At 44.3% G+C, this 16,247-nt stretch overlaps 1 protein-coding gene across 7 annotated transcripts in view; it reads left to right on the top strand.

Moving 5' to 3' along the window:
* Window positions 1-16,247, top strand: part of hspg2 (heparan sulfate proteoglycan 2) — a 536,580-nt gene that overhangs the window by 399,184 nt on the left and 121,149 nt on the right. For all 7 annotated transcript variants that reach the window (XM_080181499.1, XM_080181505.1, XM_080181501.1 and 4 more), the window contains 5 exons: window positions 2,588-2,723; window positions 4,874-5,025; window positions 6,524-6,653; window positions 11,611-11,762; window positions 12,362-12,491. In XM_080181499.1, coding sequence (XP_080037625.1) covers window positions 2,588-2,723; window positions 4,874-5,025; window positions 6,524-6,653; window positions 11,611-11,762; window positions 12,362-12,491 — 700 coding nt within the window. The remainder of the gene's footprint in view (window positions 1-2,587; window positions 2,724-4,873; window positions 5,026-6,523; window positions 6,654-11,610; window positions 11,763-12,361; window positions 12,492-16,247) is intronic.

Raw genomic sequence — 16,247 nt, 5'->3', positions numbered from 1 at the left:
CATAGGAGTAGACCATTCAACCTACTGTGTTCCAAGCCAAGTCAGTCCTCGTGCCCATGTCTGTGCATGCAGTTCCAGGCAGGAGTGGCTGTGTACTAATTCTGGCTGCTGTCCATAACCACCACCGTGGCAATTATCATTGCTGTTTTGACAGGCCGATGCACAGCAGCTGAGACATTGAGCCTAGGATTTTTCCTATCTGCTGTAAAACACTCCCATGCAACCAGAGATCCTGAAAAGTGCCCCATAAATAATTTCTCAAATTTAGAAGTCTTTTCCTCTTCTGATGGTTGGCAATGGTCTGACTGTATCTACATTGCAAGGCTAAGAGTAACCGTTCCAGAGCAAAATTAAACTAAAACTAAATGAGGGGAAGAGGCTGGAGCATATTAAAATTGAGACTGTTTGCATCCAATCCCTGGGTTATCCGACACTCAGCAACTTTCAACTTTGACTTTGTAAACTTGATGTTTCAGCCCTTGGCAAGTGCGTCCCCTGGTGGCCAGTGAAATACTGCAGTTTTGAATGCATCCCTGCACTCATGTGAAATAACCTATTAACGTTTGACTGCCTTTTACAGCTTTGGAAATATGTTTTATTTTATCAAAGGGCTGCATGTTACCAAACGGGCTTGTTCCAGAGCAGCAGTTTGATGCATGTCCGTCACCGTTCTCAATAAGTGCAAGTTTGATAGAACGGAGAGGGTTCTGATTGTTACCTGGGACCCTCGTACAGTACATTCCCATCACTGAGCCAAAAAACTGTTCCGATAGTCTCAATGAGAGTTGCAGACAGTTGCTGTCCCAACAATAACTTATATTTATGTAAACTTTACCAAAAAAGTTCTAAGTTGCTTTGCAAGAGCTTTATTGGACAAAACTGAAACCAAGTCACCGGACGAGTCATTGGAATCATAGAATCCCTACTGTGCAGAAGGAGGCCATTCAGGCCATCAAGTCTGCACTGGCCACAATTCCACCCAGGCCCTATCCCCACAAGCCCATGCATTTGCCCTAGTTAGTCCCCCTGACACTGAGGCCAATCCGCCTCGCCAGCACGTCTTTCAGACTGTGGGAGGAAATTGCAGCACCTGGAGGCAATCCACGCAGACAAGGGGAGAACATACGAACTCCACAGAGACAGTGACCCAAGCCGGAAATCAAACCCGGGTCCCTGTCACTATGAGGGAACAGTGCTCACCACTGTGCCACCCTGCTGCCCCACAGTGAGGTGGCACAGTGGGAAAGGTGATACATTGAAGTGCTTTGATGGTAAACATTTCTGTTTTTGCCATTACTGAGGGAATAACTCGTGAACGAACATAATTGGTTCTCAGATTTGATGACTCCGATAAAATCTGATTGGGTACTTTGGAAAGCATCACAGCAACATGTGCGTGGGGCGATTGTGGTTGCTGTAAGTGCACACCATTGCTCTGCCGAAAGGCTCAAATCCACAGCGATCCAAACTGGGAGGTGTTTACTATACCGTGATGTCCCTCTGCCAGGGAGCTGCCCTGAATCATGAGTTTCGAGTTTACGCCTGCGAATCTTTGCCTGCTGAGCTGCTCACCCTCACTGGGTCTTTCAGGGTTCAGGAAGGAGTTTCTGAGCAGAAACGAGATACTTCCCCATAGGGTCTTGGAGGTTCCTGGCGGGAAATATACTGCCACTTTTCATTGCGGAATAGTGTAGCAGAGGCAGGAAAACAGACGGAGCTATTCTCTCGACATGAAGTGGCGTGTGAGCATAAGAAGGTACACAACACCAGGTTAAAGTCCAAAAGGTTTATTTGGTAGTACAAGCCATTACCTTTCGGAACACTGACCCTTCATCAGGTGAGTGGGAGTTCTGCTCTGAAGAGAACTGTTCTGTTCTGAACAGAACTCCCACTCACCTGATGAAGGGGCAGCGCCCCAAAAGCTAATGGTTTGTGCCACCAAATAAACCTGTTGGACTTTAACCTGGTGTTGTGTACCTCCTTAATGTGCTTACCCCAGTCCAACGCCGGCATCTCCACATCATGATATAAGAAGGACCAAAGACAGCATTTGAAATTGCCCTGCATGAGAGACGCCAGTCATAGTTGGCAAGTTTTTGCAGGAACTTGCAAATCCTGTTGCATGAAACCGCATGGATCTGTTGCTTTTCTAATCAAGCAAAGAGCAAGAGAAATTGCCAGTGCTGGTGCGGAAGTCGAGACTTTAGACAAAGCAGGGTTAGAGGTTGGAGATAATTGATGCACAAATGTTACTTCAGTATCTAATGTTTAGCTCTCACTGAAAATGGTAGATTTCCATTATAAATCTCAGAATCCACTCTTACAATACAAACCATGCATCAACATGTTGTGTTGCAATTACATCTCCTCCTCCAGTGGAGGCACTGTTTATAGATAATTGTACACTGTAATTACATTTTCACCCCACTGGAGGCACTGTTCATTGGCAGTTGCCATTATAATTGTGGACATAGGCATTTATAAAATGCACAGAAATAGAAGATGCTTCATCTGTTATTGGTAGGTACAAATCTACCAACATAATGCTCTGGGTGATGTACATTATTTTTTGTATTTTTTTCTCCAGGCCAAGGTTGAAAGGACGGATATCGGGACACTCATTATCCCTTCAATCACCGTTGCCCAAGCTGGTGTCTACCTGTGTGTGGGAACCAATTCTGCTGGCTCTTCAGAAGGTCGCATTGAAGTCTCGGTATTAGCCTGTAGGTCTTGGTTTCTCAGAAGGATTAAATTTATTTGCAGTCGTTTGGTGGTACGGAACCCGAGTATTGCTGAAAGAAAAGAGACGTGTTGAAACTTTTCACCTTGTACTCATCCCAAAAATAACTTTATCGTGTCTCTTTTTTCAACAACACTCAGATTTATTTGTGCTGATGTTTAATGTTGTCGAACATTCAGTTTGTTCTCACCCTTGTGCTCAGCTATGAGCCTCAGTGTGATTTACCCCTCCAGCCACAGAGCCTTGACTTCAAAAGAAGCCATTTCAGATTTCTCCTACCTGGGGGAGGTTATATTCTATTTCGTCTCGGTCGCGGGTAGCCTCACAGGGACCTGCATCCTGGGCCTCCCAATCAGGGACGATCTTGAGTAGTCGATGGACCCAGTGAATTTGCCATTAGCCATGTACTGGCCAATCCTGCTCCCTGAACACAGCTGAAAAGCTCAGCATCGCTGGGATTTCTTTTCCATCTTGCCCGCTTTAAAAGCTAACTAGAAAGCAAATAATATTGCAGACGCGAAAGGCTGGCAGTGACACCCAATAAGTTGGCTTCTCAGCTGATGAAACTTGGGAGGGTACAGACCGCAGAGAGGTGCAAGTTACCTCTTGAGAGTCAGTCGTCTATTCCAGACTCTCAGGTGTTCTGTCTGGGTGTATAGCTGAATCCCATTTCAACTGAAGGGCAGCCAAAAATGTTTTAAATGCAGATATTGTGACGCAACCAACATTCAGCCCATTGATCTTACCTTGGAATCTTTCACTCGTGGGCTTGAGTCAGGTGTACAGGCTTTATTCCAACAGATGCTTCTGGAGTTAGTCAGGAACAGAGCAACACATGTTCACGAACATAGAACATTACAGCGCAGTACGGGCCCTCTGGCCCTCGATGTTGTGCCGACCAGTGGAACCAATCTAATGACCCTCTAACCTAAACTATTCCAATGTTATCCATATGCCTATCCACTGACCATTTGAACGCCCTTAAAGTTGGCGAGTCCACAACTGCTGCAGGCAGGGCATTCCACGCCCTTACTACCCTCTGAGTAAAGAACCTACCTCTGACATCCGTCCTATAACTACCACCCCTAAATGATTCTTTCCTATCCCCCTGCAGTGGATTTTGTACTTGTTAAAGAGTAACTTTGCCGAAAGTACAATCACTGCATTAGGTGAAATAAGGTTGCCTTTTGCCGTCGTGATAATTTTGATGGGGAGATGCCAACAATGGACTGGGGTGGGCACAGTAAGAAGTCTCGCAACACCAGGTTAATCTGGAATCACGAGCTTTCAGAGCACTGCTCCTTCATCAGGTGAGTCTCACTTGGTGAAGGAGCAGTGCTCTGAAAGCTCGTGATTCCAAATAAACGTATTGGACTTTAACAGTGATGTGAAATTTCTTACTGTGATAATTTTGTAATATATGAAACGTTAATAAATGAAGTAAATGTCCTTTCTTTAACCTGGTTTATCTTCAATGCTCCACATTATCCCTATATTTTTAATTTCTGATTGGTCACATTCCTATAGCATCTTCCCATTATAAATTCCAGCATCACATTTATTAAAGAAAGCTGTCACACTGTAATTAATCTTTCCCACTAGGGGTTTTTTTTTCAGAATGTTAAGTGAAATCTGGGCTGTTGATTATTTGGAAATCTAAGGCCCTGACTGATGCTCCTACAGTTTAGAAAAGTTTAATAGAATTCAACCAAAGGCATTTGATTAAAATGAGCTATCAGATGTTGTTCATCTACTTCACCACAAATCTAACCCCAAAAATTTTAAACAAACTTTGTACCGTGATCAAAATGCTCATTTAAAAATTACCCATTGCTCTAAAAAGTATTTGTTTCTAAAATAAATATATCATTAAAATATATTTGCACTTGCACTGTCTTCTATAATTATGGCCCATTTAATTTGTGGTATCTGCATTTAGGTGCCTGTATCATCTAGAAATTCCTTAGATCTGTCACACATTAAATTGCCTTAGAAGAATATTGGCTCTTGTGCAAGCAGTTTACGTGTGTGTTTTTCTCTTCTTTTCGGCCTTTTGTTTTAATTTTCGGGGGGAAGTTTCCTTGTTCCGCGTTTTGATCTTTTTTTTTATTCTGGTATCTCCTCTCCCCACAGCAGAGGGATCTGCACCAGCAGCCAGAATTCAACCCTCCCCGGCCTCAGTGACAGAGGGAGAAACGCTGGAATTATACTGCCATGTGACAGGGGAACCTTGGCCCACGATCACATGGCGCAAGTCAAGTGGCCACCTCACCACGAACCACCAGGTATACAGTTGTAATCTCTGGCTTGGGAGTGGGATATCCCAAACTTTTCCCATTGAACTTTTTGATTTGAGTTGCTTTATTATTGTCGCGTGTATTAGCATACAATGAAAACTATTGTTTCTCAAGCGCTTTACAGACAAAGCATACCGTTCATAGAGAAGAAAAGGAGAGGGTGCAGAAGGTCGTGTTGAATAGAGCATTGTTAAAGAGCTTAAATGAGTTAGAAGGAAGTTTTAGAAGCATAGAGTGAGAGTAAAAGATAGAATTAAAGGGCATGCTGGGAATAGCTTGCAAGAACTGGGCGGCACAGTAGCACAGTGGGTTAGCACTGCTGCTTCACAGCTCCAGGGACCTGGGTTCGATTCCCGGCTCAGGTCGCTGTCTGTGTGGAGACTGCACATTCTCCTCGTGTCTGCGTGGGTTTCCTCTGGGTGCTCCGGTTTCCTCCCAGAGTCCAAAGATGTGCGGGTTAGGTTGATTGGCCATGCTAAGAAATTGCCCCTTAGTGTCCAGGGTAGCGGAGGTTGGAGGGATTAGTGGGTAAATATGTAGGGATATAGGGGTAGGGCCTGGGTGGGATTGTGTTCGGTGCAGACTCGATGGGCCGAAGGGCCTCTTTCTGCATTGTAGGGTTCTATGATTCTGTGATTCTAAGTTGCCTCGCTGTGGCGCTGTACTGGAATTATTCTTCAAGGAAGGGTTCTCTGTGTCCTCACTGTGTTAATCTCTCAATCAGTATCATTACCGCTGATGATCTTTCTTTTGTGGGAGCTTGCTGTGTGCAAATTGGCTGCACCATTTTCCTACAGTGGTTAACACTGCTGCATCACAACGCCAGGGACCCAGGTTTGATTCCCAGCTTGGGTCACTGTCTGTGCGGAGTCTGCACTTTACAACAGTAAAGTCACCATAGCCCCAGATGACCATAGGCACTGACTGGTGGTGATTTAACCTGAGCATTACCACAGCTCAGGCGATGTGCACTGTTGAGAAGGTGGGGCCTTCATAAGTAACCTCAGCCAGTGCAGGAACTGAACCCATGCTGTTGGCATCGCTCTGCATCACTAACCAGCCAACTGAGCCAAACTGGCCAACGCAGCCATGTGGTACACCCACAGTGCTTTTCTGTGTAGCAGCTTTAATACAAGTGAGTTGTTTGCTATCAATTTGGAGGGTAGTCAAGAGTCAACGGCATGACTTTAGACCTGGTGTCACGTACAAGCCAGACAGGTTAAGGATTTAATATCCTTTAAGGGTCTTAATGAACCAGATGGTTTGTACAACACAGTAATTTTGTGATCATTATTAGCAACTCATGTACTTTATTCCGGAAGGTTTAAATAATTAATTGATTTCAAATTCCCTGGTGGGATTTGAAATCGTGCCTCCAAAGCATTAGTCCAGGCCTCTGGATTGCCAGTCTAGTAACATATTACCATCTGTAGTTGTTTCTCCGGAGAGGGGTTCCATGGCTCTGATTTTGCTGTTGATTTTGCAGGTGCAGGGACCCGTGCTACGCATCCAGCAGGCCACTGCTGCAGATGCTGGGAATTACATCTGCCATGTTGAAAACCCGCTTGGAATGCAAGAAGTTTCGGTCCCTGTGTTGGTCACCTCCAGTGTTCACCGTACGTAACCCTCTCGTTCTTATTGAGCCGTGGGATATTTCTGCCCGTTTGTTTCCTTAAGGATGGTGCAATGGTTGTTTTGCTAAGCTCCTAAAAGAAGTGGCTGTGCGATAGTGGACACATTGGTTGCAATTTTCCAACATTCCTGAGATTCAGAAAAGGTTCTATCAGATTGGAAAATAGTAAATGTAACTCCTCTCCTCCAAGAGAGGAGGAAGGCAGAAACTACAGGTCAGTTAGCTTTAATGTCTGTCAGAGAGAAATTGTTAGACTCTATTGTTACGGAGCTTATAGCAGAGCACTTAATAAATCTCATTGCAATCAGACAGAGTCAGTATGGTTTTGTGAAAGGAAAGTCGTGTTTGACGAATTTATTGAAGTTTCTTCAAGCATTAGAAAGTAATGGGGATAAAGGGGAACCTGAAGATGTAGTCTACTTGCATTTCCAAAGGGCGTTTAATAAGTTGCCTTGTCAAAGGGTACTGTACATAATAAAAGTATGGTGTAGGGGGTAACATACTAGCCTAGGTAGAGGATTAGGTAGCTAACAGGAAGCAGAGAGTAGGGATAAATGGGTCTTTTTCAGGTGGAGCGCCACAGGAATCAGCACTGAGTCCTCAACGATTTTCCACCTATATCAATGAAGGGATCAAATATTTGGTTACTAAATTTGCTGTTGACACAATGATAGGCAGGATAGTCAGTTGTGAAGAGGGTATAAGCAGCCTGAAAAGGGATTTAGAAAGGTTAATTGAGTGGGCAAAAATTTGAAGTATGATGTGAGAAAATGTGAACTTGTCCACTTTGGCAGGAAGAACAGAAAAGCCAATAACGATTTAAATCAGGAGAGACTGCAGAACCACACTGTGTTTTGATACAGGGATCACAAAATGTTAGTATGGAGGTATGGCAAGTAATTAGGAAGACCAATAGAATGTTGGCATTTATTACAGGAAGAATTGAGTATAAAAATAGGGAAGTGTTGTTACAATTCTGCAAAGCCTCGATGAGACCGTATCTGTGTACACTTTTGGTCTGTTTACTTGAGGAACAGAAGCAGCACACAGCAGGTTCACTTGACTGATGCTTATGAGGAAAGGTTGGACAAGTTGGGCCTGTTTAGAAGAATGAGTGACGGTATACTTGGAGTACTGTGCTAAGTTCTGGTCGCCTCATTACAGGAAGGATGTGGAAGCCACTGAAAGGGTGCAGAGGAGATTGACAAGGATGTTACCTGGATTGGGTGGCATGCCTTATGAGGATAGGTTGAGAGAGCTTTTCTCCTTAGAGAGACGAAGGATGAGAGGCGATCTGATAGAGGTTTATAGGATAATGAGAGGTATAGATAGGGTGGACTCTCAGAGGCTATTCCCCAGGGCTGAAATGGCTGCCAGAAGAGGACACAGGTTTAAGGTGCTGGGGAGCAGGTACAGAGGAGATGTCAGGGGTAAGTTTTTCACTCAGAGGGTGGTGGGTGAGTGGAATCGGCCCCCCTTGGTGGTGGCGGAGGCAAATTCGATAGGGTCTTTTAAGAGACTTCTGGATGAGTACATGGGACTTAATAGGATTGAGGGTTATAGGTAAGCCTAGTAGGTAGGGATATGATCGGCGGAACTTGTGGGCCGAAGGGCCTGTTTGTGCTGTAGTTTTATTTCTATGATTCTTGAAATGTATAAGATCCTGATGGGACTTGACAAAGTGGACGCTGAGAGGATGTTTCCACTTGTGGGAGAGACTAGAATGGGGGATGTAATTGGAAAAATAAGGAGTTTCCCACTTAAGACAGATATGAGGAGAATCTTTTTATCGGAGGGTTGTTAGTCTATGGAATTCTTTACCCTAGAGAGCAGTGGATGCAGGGTCATTGTATGATCTTAGGGCTGAGTTTGATAGATTCTCAATGAGCAAGAATGTCAAAAGGTTATAGCAGGTAAATGGGAAAGTAGAATTGAAACCACAATCAGATCAGCCATGAAATGACAGAGCAAGCTTCATGGGCTGAATGGTCTCTGCCTGTTCTTAATTCTTGTGTTCTTGTTGATGCTTCCACTGTTCTCGGGAGACCAAGATTTGAGTGTGATTGAATGGGTGCGTAATCATTTAGAACTGAACACGGTTCTGTTAGGGTGAGTTGTAGTTCTTCTGTATGTTATAAATTATTAACCTCATAGTATTATCAGAATGCTTGAGGAAATTAAAGATCTAAATAAATGAAGTTTACATAAATAGTTTCAGAAGCATCTCGAGCATTGGAGCTTATACCTGGGGAAGGATGTCAGGGTCATAGAGAGGGTGCAGAAGAGATTCATTGTGATATTACCAGGGATTTAAAGGTTTTAGTTTTGAGAGGACATTTCGGAAGCTAGGAGTTGCTCCTTTTTAACTGAGGGGGCAGTGTAGAGCAGCATAGGAAATTATGATGGTTAGGAAGGGATTTTAACTGGCCAGTCACTCAGCAACTAGTGGGCAAAAGTTAAGATCAAAGAACGAACAAAGAACAGGCCCTTCAGCCCTCCGAGACTACGCTGATCATGATGCCTGCCTAAGTTAAAACTGTATGCACTCCTTCCATTCCCATCCTATTCATGTATTTGTCTAGTTAAATGCTGTTATCGTAACTGCCCCCACCACCTCCCCGGGCAGCGTGTTCCAGACATTCACCACCCTCCGTGTAAAAAAAAAAATCTTGTCTCGGACATCTCCTTAAGCTTTTCCCCACACGCGTTAAAACTATGCCCCCAGTACTTGACTTGTCTACCCTAGGAAAGAGCATCTGACTATCCATTCTGTCCATGCCACTCATTGTAAACTTCTAAATCTTGTAAACATCTATCAGGTCACCCCTCAACCTCTGTCGTTCCAATGAGAACAAACCGACTTTATCCAGTCTCTCCTCACAGCTAATATCCTCCAGACCACACAATATCCTGATAAACTTATTCTGTACCCTCTCCAAAGCATTCACATCCTTCTGGTAGTGTGACAACCAGAATTGTACACAATATTCTAAATGAGGCCTAACTATACAGCTACAGCATGACCTGCCAATTTATATACTCAATTCCCCGACCGTTGAAGGCAAGCATGTCAGATGCCTTCTTGACTACCTTATCCGCCTGCGTTGCCGCTTTCAGTGAACGGTGGACATGTCCACTCAGATCTCCCTGTCTGTCCATACTCCTATGGGTTCTACCATTTACTGTATAATTCCTACATACATTGGACCTTCCAAAATGCAATAGCCCACACTTGTCCAGATTAAACTCCATCTGCTATTTCCCTGCCCAAATCTCCAACCAGTCTATATCTTGTTGTATTCTCTGACAAGCCTCTTCACTATCCACAACTCCGCCAATTTTTGTGTGGTCTGCAAACTTACTATTCAGGCCAGCTTCATTTTTCTTCAAATCATTTATATATACTATGAATAACAAAGGTCCCAGAACTGATCCCTGTGAAACACCGCTAGACACAGCCTTCCATTCAGAAAAGCACTCCTCTACTGCTACCCTCTGTCTTCTATGACCAAGCCAGTTCTGTATCCATCTTGCCAGCTCTCCTCTGATCCTGTGTGACCTTTCATACCAATCTACCATGAGGTATCTTGTCAACGTCTTTACTGAAGTCCATGTATACAACATCCATTGCCTTTCCATTATCTTTGTCACTTCCTCGATCAAGTTAGTGAGGCACGACCTCCCTTTCACATAACCATGCTGTCTACCACTAATAAGTCCATTTGTTTCCAAATGTGAGTAAATCCTATCCCTAAACATCTTTTCCAACAATTTCCCTACCACTGACGTTAGGCTCACCGGCCTATAATTTCCTGGATAATCCCTGCTGCCCTTCTTAAACAATGGAACAACATTGACTATCCTCCAGTCCTCTGGAGCTTCACTGTAGCGAATGAGGATACAAAGACCCCAGCAATTTCTGCCCTTGCCTCCCTCAGTATTCTGTGGTAGATCCCATCAGGCCCTGGGGACTTATCTACTTTAATGCTTTTTAAGACGCCCAACACCACCACCTTTTTAATATCGACATGACCCAGAATATCTACACACCTTACTGTAGGCTCCTCCTCTGTCAAGTCCCTCGCTCTGGTGAATACTGAGGCAAAGTATTCATTTAGTGTGTTGCCCATTTCCTCTGGTTCCAGGCATACATTCTCTCCACTATCCTTGAGTGAGCCAACCCTTTTGCTCTTCTGTTTACATACGTATAAAATGGCTTAGGATTTTGCTTAATCCTGTTTGCCAAGGACTTTTCATGACCCCTTTTAGCCTCCCTAACTCCTTCCTTAAGTTCCTTCCTACGCTCGTCCCCAAACTGACAAAGGAACAGTGGGTTTAGAGAGGACTCAAATGTCAAAAATATCCAAATTCATCAAACAGTTGATTAACTAATAACACGGAATTAAACAGTTTGGTTTAATGCACGGCGTAATCAAAATGAAGATATGAAATGTGTGAAATAGAGCAACATCTGGATGGTTCCAAGTCAACATCATCAAAGCGTGTCTATTACAAAGCAGTCCGAAAGACATGCTGGTTAGGTGCATTGGCCATGCTAAATTCTCCCTCGGTTTACTAGAACAGGTGCCAGAGTGTAGTGACTCTGGGATTTTCACAGTAACTTCATTGCAGTGTTAATGTAAGCCAATTTGTGACACTGATAAATAAACTTTAAAGACATCTCACAGTAAATCAGTAGAATGCCAAGCTTTGGCGTAGAACAGTAATGAGACCACATCAGGTACACAATTGGCACCCTGTCATCAGGAAAAACATTGAGCAGGAAGTTCCATCGTTCAAAAACAGCCACAGCACAACTTAACTTAGTTCCATTCTTCGATTTTATATTAATTGTTGCAAGGAAAGTATCTGGGATGCAGCCAGTGACAATCTTTTGATCGGTTTGTCTCATTTTAAAAAGTCTAACCTTGCCTCCGCAGCAGGTAGATCTGCCCCAGTGGTGAAGGTTCACCCCTCACGCACGTCAATAAGCGAGGGAGAAATGCTGGAGTTGTACTGCCAGGTCACGGGTCAACCGCAACCTCGGATCACGTGGTACAAGGCAACTGGCTCCTTATCAGCCAATCACCAGGTAGGAGAAGGTGCTGGAACAACCCCGCTTTTCCTGTTAATGCGGAATTATTTTGTACGGATTTAAATGAGTGATCTAAAGGTGCTGAAGCTGAGAATGCAATCTGAAAAGAAAGAAGATTGCCTCTAATGTCCAAATGTTGACGCTGTGATAGTTTCAGTGTCAATCCAAACAACGGATTGACCCTGAAACTATCACAGTGTCAACATCTGGTATTACAACCGACAGTTATTACCGACTTCTCTACGAACGGTATGCTTTGTCTGTATAGCGTGTAAGAAACAATGCTTTTCACTGTATACTAAACACGTGTGACAATAATAAATCAAAAGGTTGGACATGCTCTTTGACAGGGCGGGGTGTCACGGGGTACTCAGCATGAGTTTTTACCCAATGTACATGTCTGTGCAGCTTCGCTCACACATCACTGGATGGCCATAGGGATTGGGAACACGGACTGCTTTACCTGTTTTTCATTCTTCGTCCAAAGCACACCAGCAAACTCCGGCCGGCCTTCCTCCGGTTGTTGGTGTTTTTGCGGATGTTGAAAGCGGCCTGGGAGAGTGAGTGTAACGGGGTCTATTACTTTCCTGTTTCAGGTGGATGGCCCTGTGCTGCGCATCCTTCACATGACCCCTGCTGACATCGGGGACTACATCTGCCGCGCAGAAAATGAGCTTGGAATGCGGGAAGTCAAATTCTCCGTCTCGGTCACTTCCAGCACAATGGGTATGTAGCCGTGGGCGTTCTTTTAGTATTTAATTTGCACTTGCTTTGACTCTCTGTCAATTTGGTTTAACCTCATGCCCGCTCCTGACAGCAGTTGAGATCCAAAGATCAAAAGATAATCTGTCACTTCCGAGACGTCAAAGATTGGGGAAACAAAGTCTCGTTACTTTACCACAGAAAGTATCGAGACGGCGCTGTGGCACAATGGTTAGCACTGCTGCCTCACAGCGCCAGGGTCCCAAGTTCAATTCCTGACGTGGGTCACTGTCTATGTTGAGTTTGTACATTCTCCTCATGTTTGCGTGGGTTTCCTCTTGGGTGCTCTGGTTTTCTCCCAAAGTCCAAAGATGTGCGGGTTAGGATTGGCCATGCTAAACTGTCCCTTAGTGTCAGGGGGAGTAGCTAAGATAAATGCATAGAGTTTATGGGGTTAAGGCCTGGGGTGGGATTGTGGTTGGTGCAGACTCAATGGGTCAAATGGCCTCCTTCTATAGGATTCTATGATTCTATCATCTTTAATATCAGTTGTGTAGTGGATTCGTCATTAGGGGTGGAGTGACTTGACTTTGCTTTGTGAAGGTGGAGTCCTGTCTAACTTATCTAGTTAGATATTTTGAGGAAACAGACTCTGTCCTCTATTTCACCCCACACACCCATTGTTCCCACTGCTTCCCCAACCCGCTGCTTCCCGACTTCCCCCTTTTCCCCTCTCGGCAACCAAAGATCATCCTAGAAGACGCTAACAAAGAAAAACGTGGTGACTGGAATTCTCCAGCTGCTCACATCAGCAGGATTCTTCAGTCCTGCCAGGGTGGCACAGCGGTTAGCACTGCTGCCTCACAGCTCCCGGGACCCGGGTTCGATTCCCAGCTTGAGTCACAGTCTGTGCGGAATCTGCACGTTCTCCCCGTATCTGCGTGGGTTTCCTCCGGATACTCCTGTTTCCTCTCTCTGTCCAAAGATGTGCAGGTTAGGTGCATTGGCCACTCTAAATTCTCCCTCAGTGTAGCCAAACAGGTGCCGGAGTGTGGCGAGTCGGGGGGTTTTCACAGTAACTTCATTGCAGTGTTAATGTAAGCCTTACTTGTGACACTAATAAATAAACATGAACAACCCTCCAAAACCAAAGTGTGGGGTGACATAAGGGGAAATCCCATTGACAGCGGCGGGGCCAGATAATCCTGCCACTAACGAACAGCACCCCAGATTCCGTACGCTACCTGGCCACTCGTGTCTGGGAGGCTGGAGAATCTCAGCCCGTATTGAGATAGCACCTTTCCTAACTTCAGAATGTTCCAAATCAGTTTATAGCCAATCAAATAGTTTAGAATGTTGTAAACACAAAATGTATAAAATGATGTGTTTTGGCACTGTCTCCTTAACTTGAGATAAAACGCAACAGTGAAAGGGGGTCATGTGACTGACTGTATTCTGCCCGGCAACAAATGGAGGGGGGCTTGGTTTCTATGGGGATAGGAGGAGCCCAAGTCAAGCGCCTTGCTCTGAAGGTGTAAGATGCTCACACTTGTAGACAATGGCAAGAGTATCTCTGGACTTACTGATTGTTTCCAAGTCTCGTTTAGATGTCAGGATTTATAAACTATTGTATGTTAAGCTATCTAATAAATTCACAGGATTGAGTTGGGGGTCTAGAGGATGGCTAATCAGCATTTCTACCTCTATACAAGACTCATGTGATTCACACTGCCATGGTACATGGGCTTTTGGGAAGGGAACAGTCCATAGGAAGCCATTTGTTTTATTGGGTTTCAGAAGATAATACTTCACTTCTGGCCATAAGAACATAAGAAATAGGAGCAGGAGTAGGCCATCTAGCCCTTCGAGCCTGCCCCGCCATTCAATAAGATCATAGCTGATCTGAAGTGGATCAGTTCCACTTTCCCGCCTGCCCCCCATAACCCTTAATTCCCCTGTCTATCAGAAATCTGTCTACCCGTGACTTAAACACATTCAACGAGGTAGCCTCCACCACTTCAATGGGCAGAGAATTCCAGAGATTCACTATCCTCTGAGAGAAGTCCCTCCTCAACTCTGATCTAAACTGCCCCAACCCACTTATTTTGAGGCTGTGCCCTCTAGTTCTGGTTTCCTTTCTAAATGGAAAGAATCTCTATGTCTACCCTATCTAGCCCCTTCATAAGCTTATAAGTCTCTATAAGATCCCCCTTCAGCCTTCTAAACTCCAACGAGTACAGGCCCAGTCTATTCAATCTCTCCTCATAAGCTAACCCCCTCATCTCCGGTATCAGCCTGGTGAACCTTCTCTGCACTCCCTCCAAGGCCAATATATCCTTTCGCAAATAAGGGGACCAAAGCTGCACACAGTACTCCAGCTGCGGCCTCACCAGTGCCCTGTACAGTTGCAGCGAGACCTCCCTGCTTTTATATTCTATCCCCCTCGCTATAAAGGCCAACATTCCATTCACCTTCTCGATCACCTGCTGAGGTTCACCCCAAGACTGGAGAAACCGACCTGAAGTCAATGGACCTTTGCTTGGTCCATGTCCCACCCGCTACAATTCCCGTGGCGGCCAGGACGGGAAAGTCCTGTCCATAGAGTCAGTCCTGCACCCAAAGCAGAGAAAGTGCTGACTAATAGTTACCATGTTGGTGGGAGCACGCACTCTGATTGAAGAAACTGCGTTTGTGAGGATTTGAAGGAGGCTGTAAGATTTGTCTAGTTTGGGCGAGGGTGGAACAACCTTCACCGTAACCTCCTTCGTGAAAGTCAATTCTGGAACTAGAAGTTGCATAACTAAGAAGGGAGAAGGAAGTTGGTTATTGAGAGATAAGAGCAACTTTGGACTGATTATGGGAGAATAATGTGTTTACTTAAAGGAAAGAATGAACTGTAACCGTATCAGGAAATGTTTGGTCATTTTAGGAGTTAAATGCGAAAACCTTTATGTAGTTTAGTGTAAAAGTTGTCTACAAAAAAATAGTGTTCGGCCAATTTTGCTTTTTGTTTGTTACAGTAGAACTCTTAAATCGTGAACTCTTATTGTTTGAACTTGTCAGTCACTCACTGGAATTCAGATATCTTTTTTAAAAGTGTTTGGTCCCTATGGAGACCATAACAAGAGATTTAGACGCTGTTGTAATGTAGGAGAGGATGAGGATGTAAAAGAGTTTTTTATTCGTTCATGGGTAGACCTAGTTGACCTTGGAGAGTAGTTAAGAGTCAATCATATTGCTGTGGCTCTGGAGTCACATGTAGGCCAGACCGGGTAAGGACGGCAGATTTCGTTACCCGAAGGGCGTTGGTGAACCGGATGAGTTTTTTCCGACAATCAAAAATGGTTTTATGGTTATCGGTAGGTTCAGATGTTTTTGTATTGAATTCAAGTTCCACCTGGGCCCCAGAAATATCGTTTAGTTTTTCGAGTGAAGAATTTGTTGACTCCTGGGTTTAATCAAAAGCAGAAACTTATTGTTTTAAGTCCAGGAAATGTTCAAAATATAATGATCCTGATTGAAACCAGAAACTTGTGTGAAATCACATGGTTGTCATAGAGTTATTGAAACAACCCTGGTATATTTTGGAATTCCTTAAATTCTAGAACATGTATTGGAAGGTAGCAAATATAGCCTTGCTATCCAAATATGGAGAAAGAGAGAAAGCAGAGAATTATACACCAGATGGTTTGATATGCTGGAATTTGCCTTTAAGAGCGTGGAAGAAGGCACTTGGAAAATCATGATTTGATTCGATAAATGTGGCATAGTTTTACAAAA

The sequence above is a fragment of the Carcharhinus amblyrhynchos genome, unplaced genomic scaffold, assembly GCF_965287045.1.
Source record: "Carcharhinus amblyrhynchos unplaced genomic scaffold, sCarAmb.v2.hapA scaffold_41, whole genome shotgun sequence".
Classification (NCBI taxonomy): domain Eukaryota; kingdom Metazoa; phylum Chordata; class Chondrichthyes; order Carcharhiniformes; family Carcharhinidae; genus Carcharhinus; species Carcharhinus amblyrhynchos.
The sequence above is the reverse complement of the archived record's forward strand: the minus strand, read 5'-3'. Positions and strand labels throughout refer to the sequence as shown.